Genomic DNA, 2042 nt, shown 5'->3' with positions numbered 1-2042 from the left:
TTGGACAGTATAATACATGAAGAAATAATAATTTATAAATTATCAAGGGTTCATGAGGAAGGGAGGGTGAAAGAGGGAGGGATAAAATGAGAAGCTGATACCAAGGACTCAAGTAGAAAGAAAATGTTTTGAAAATGATGGCAACAAATGTACAAATGTGCTTGACACACTGGATGGATGTATGGATTGTGATAAGAGATGTACGAGCCCCCAATAAAATGATTAAAAACAAAAAAGAAGACCCCCTCTAAAAAAAGAACAGTAAACAAGAAGAAAGCAAACAGGTCATTAAAACGACAGGAAAGAAAGGAAAGACCAAAGTGGTTATCAGAAGAGAAGTAAAGTATGATGTTGAAAAGTTCACGGAACTGAAGTTAGAAAGCCACAAAGGAAGAACACATTCAGCATAGTCTTAAACTGAAACAACTGAGGAATAGAAAAAGAAAGCCTTAAGATGAAATATTAAAAGATCCTAGAGACAAATATTGAACAATGCAGGAAGCATAAAAAAAAGACGCAAGACCTTTTTTTTTTAACCGGCAGGAACCATGGAGGCTGTCGCGGAGAAGAAGAAGAAGGCGCCTGCTGTTCCAGAGACCCTTAAGAAAAAGCGAAAGAATTTCGCAGAACTAAAGATCAAACACCTAAGAAAGAAGTTTGCCCAAAAGATGCTTCAAAAGGCAAGGAGGAAGCTGATCTACAAGAAAGCTAAGCACTATCACAAGGAATACAGGCAGATGTACAGAACCGAAATCCGAATGGCTCGCATGGCAAGGAAAGCTGGCAACTTCTATGTGCCTGGAGAGCCCAAGCTGGCGTTTGTTATCAGGATCAGAGGTGTCAGTGGTGTGAGCCTGAAGGTTCCAAAAGTGTTGCAGCTTCTTCGCCTTCGCCAGATTTTCAATGGCACCTTTGTTAAGCTTAACAAGGCTTCAATTAACATGCTGAGGATTGTGGAACCATACATTGCATGGGGGTGAGTCTTATCCTTTGCTTTGATAATGTACCAAACTCAGTTGGCTAAAAGATGATGGATTTTAGCCGTTTAAGCAGTGCTCATCTAACTTCATGATCATTTGTGTCTGCTGATTATCTACTTCAGGTACCCAAACCTGAAGTCAGTGAATGAACTCATCTACAAGTGTGGCTATGGCAAAATCAATAAGAAGCGTATTGCCCTGACAGATAACACGCTGATTGCACGGTGTCTTGGTAAATATGGCATCATTTGCATGGAGGATCTGGTTCATGAGATCTATACTGTTGGGAAACGTTTCAAAGAAGCAAATAACTTCCTGTGGCCCTTCAAACTATCTTCTCCACAAGGTGGGATGAAGAAAAAGAGCACCCATTTTGTAGAAGGTGGAGACGCAGGCAACAGGGAAGACCAGATCAACAGGCTTATTAGAAGGATGAACTAAGGTATCTGCCTGCCATGATTATTTTTGTAATCTGGTCTCTTAATAAAACAGTGACTGCTTTCAAATGGAAAAAAAAGATGCAAGAAATACACAGACTTACTTGAGTCTGTGAGAACTAGCTAGTCGACATCCAGCCATTTCAAGAGACACCGTTTCACGAGAAAACAAGTCCACGCTGCACTGAAAGCATTAGTGAAAAACAAAATTCCAGTGTTACACTGACTGGAATATTCAAGAAGTTGATGAAGCCCTGGAAGCACGTATTTGTCTGTGACAGACAGACAACCCATTGGGACAGATACATGTTTGTGCTCATTACACGGAGAAGTGACCCCGCAGATTGCATCAGCTGTCAAACAATGTCATTATGTTCACATTCAAGTAAAATTTTGCTGAATATAGTCCAGCAACTGTTGAAGCAGTGCTTCAACAGGGAACTCAGCAAGTCAGGCGCGACTGCGGAGGAGGCAAATCAGGGACTATAATAGCTGACAGCGGGAAAAAAAAAAAAGCTGACATCAGCTGAATCTTGGCTGAAAGCAGAGAATGCGAGAAAGATGTCTATTTTGTGTATTATTGACCATGCAAAGGCATTCACCTGTGTGGACCCTAACAAACTAC

At 40.9% G+C, this 2042-nt stretch overlaps 1 protein-coding gene across 1 annotated transcript; it reads left to right on the top strand.

Annotated features, from left to right (window-relative positions):
- Window positions 1-528: 528 nt before the first annotated feature.
- Window positions 529-1490, top strand: LOC142448768 (large ribosomal subunit protein uL30-like). The gene is made up of 2 exons (XM_075550651.1): window positions 529-976; window positions 1103-1490. The coding sequence occupies exons 1-2, from the start codon at window positions 549-551 to the stop codon at window positions 1419-1421; spliced, it is 747 nt and encodes a 248-aa protein (XP_075406766.1). The 5' UTR covers window positions 529-548; the 3' UTR covers window positions 1422-1490.
- Window positions 1491-2042: the final 552 nt, after the last annotated feature.

The sequence above is a fragment of the Tenrec ecaudatus genome, chromosome 5 (assembly GCF_050624435.1).
Source record: "Tenrec ecaudatus isolate mTenEca1 chromosome 5, mTenEca1.hap1, whole genome shotgun sequence".
NCBI lineage: Eukaryota > Metazoa > Chordata > Mammalia > Afrosoricida > Tenrecidae > Tenrec > Tenrec ecaudatus.
The sequence above is the reverse complement of the archived record's forward strand: the minus strand, read 5'-3'. Positions and strand labels throughout refer to the sequence as shown.

What these genes read in the sequence shown, in the direction of transcription:
- LOC142448768 (XM_075550651.1), top strand. Translation starts at nt 549, where the DNA reads ATGGAGGCTGTCGCGGAGAAGAAGAAGAAGGCGCCTGCTGTTCCAGAG. An exon ending in GAACCATACATTGCATGGGG is followed by an intron (nt 977 to 1,102) that starts GTGAGTCTTATC and finishes TATCTACTTCAG; the next exon opens with GTACCCAAACCTGAAGTCAG.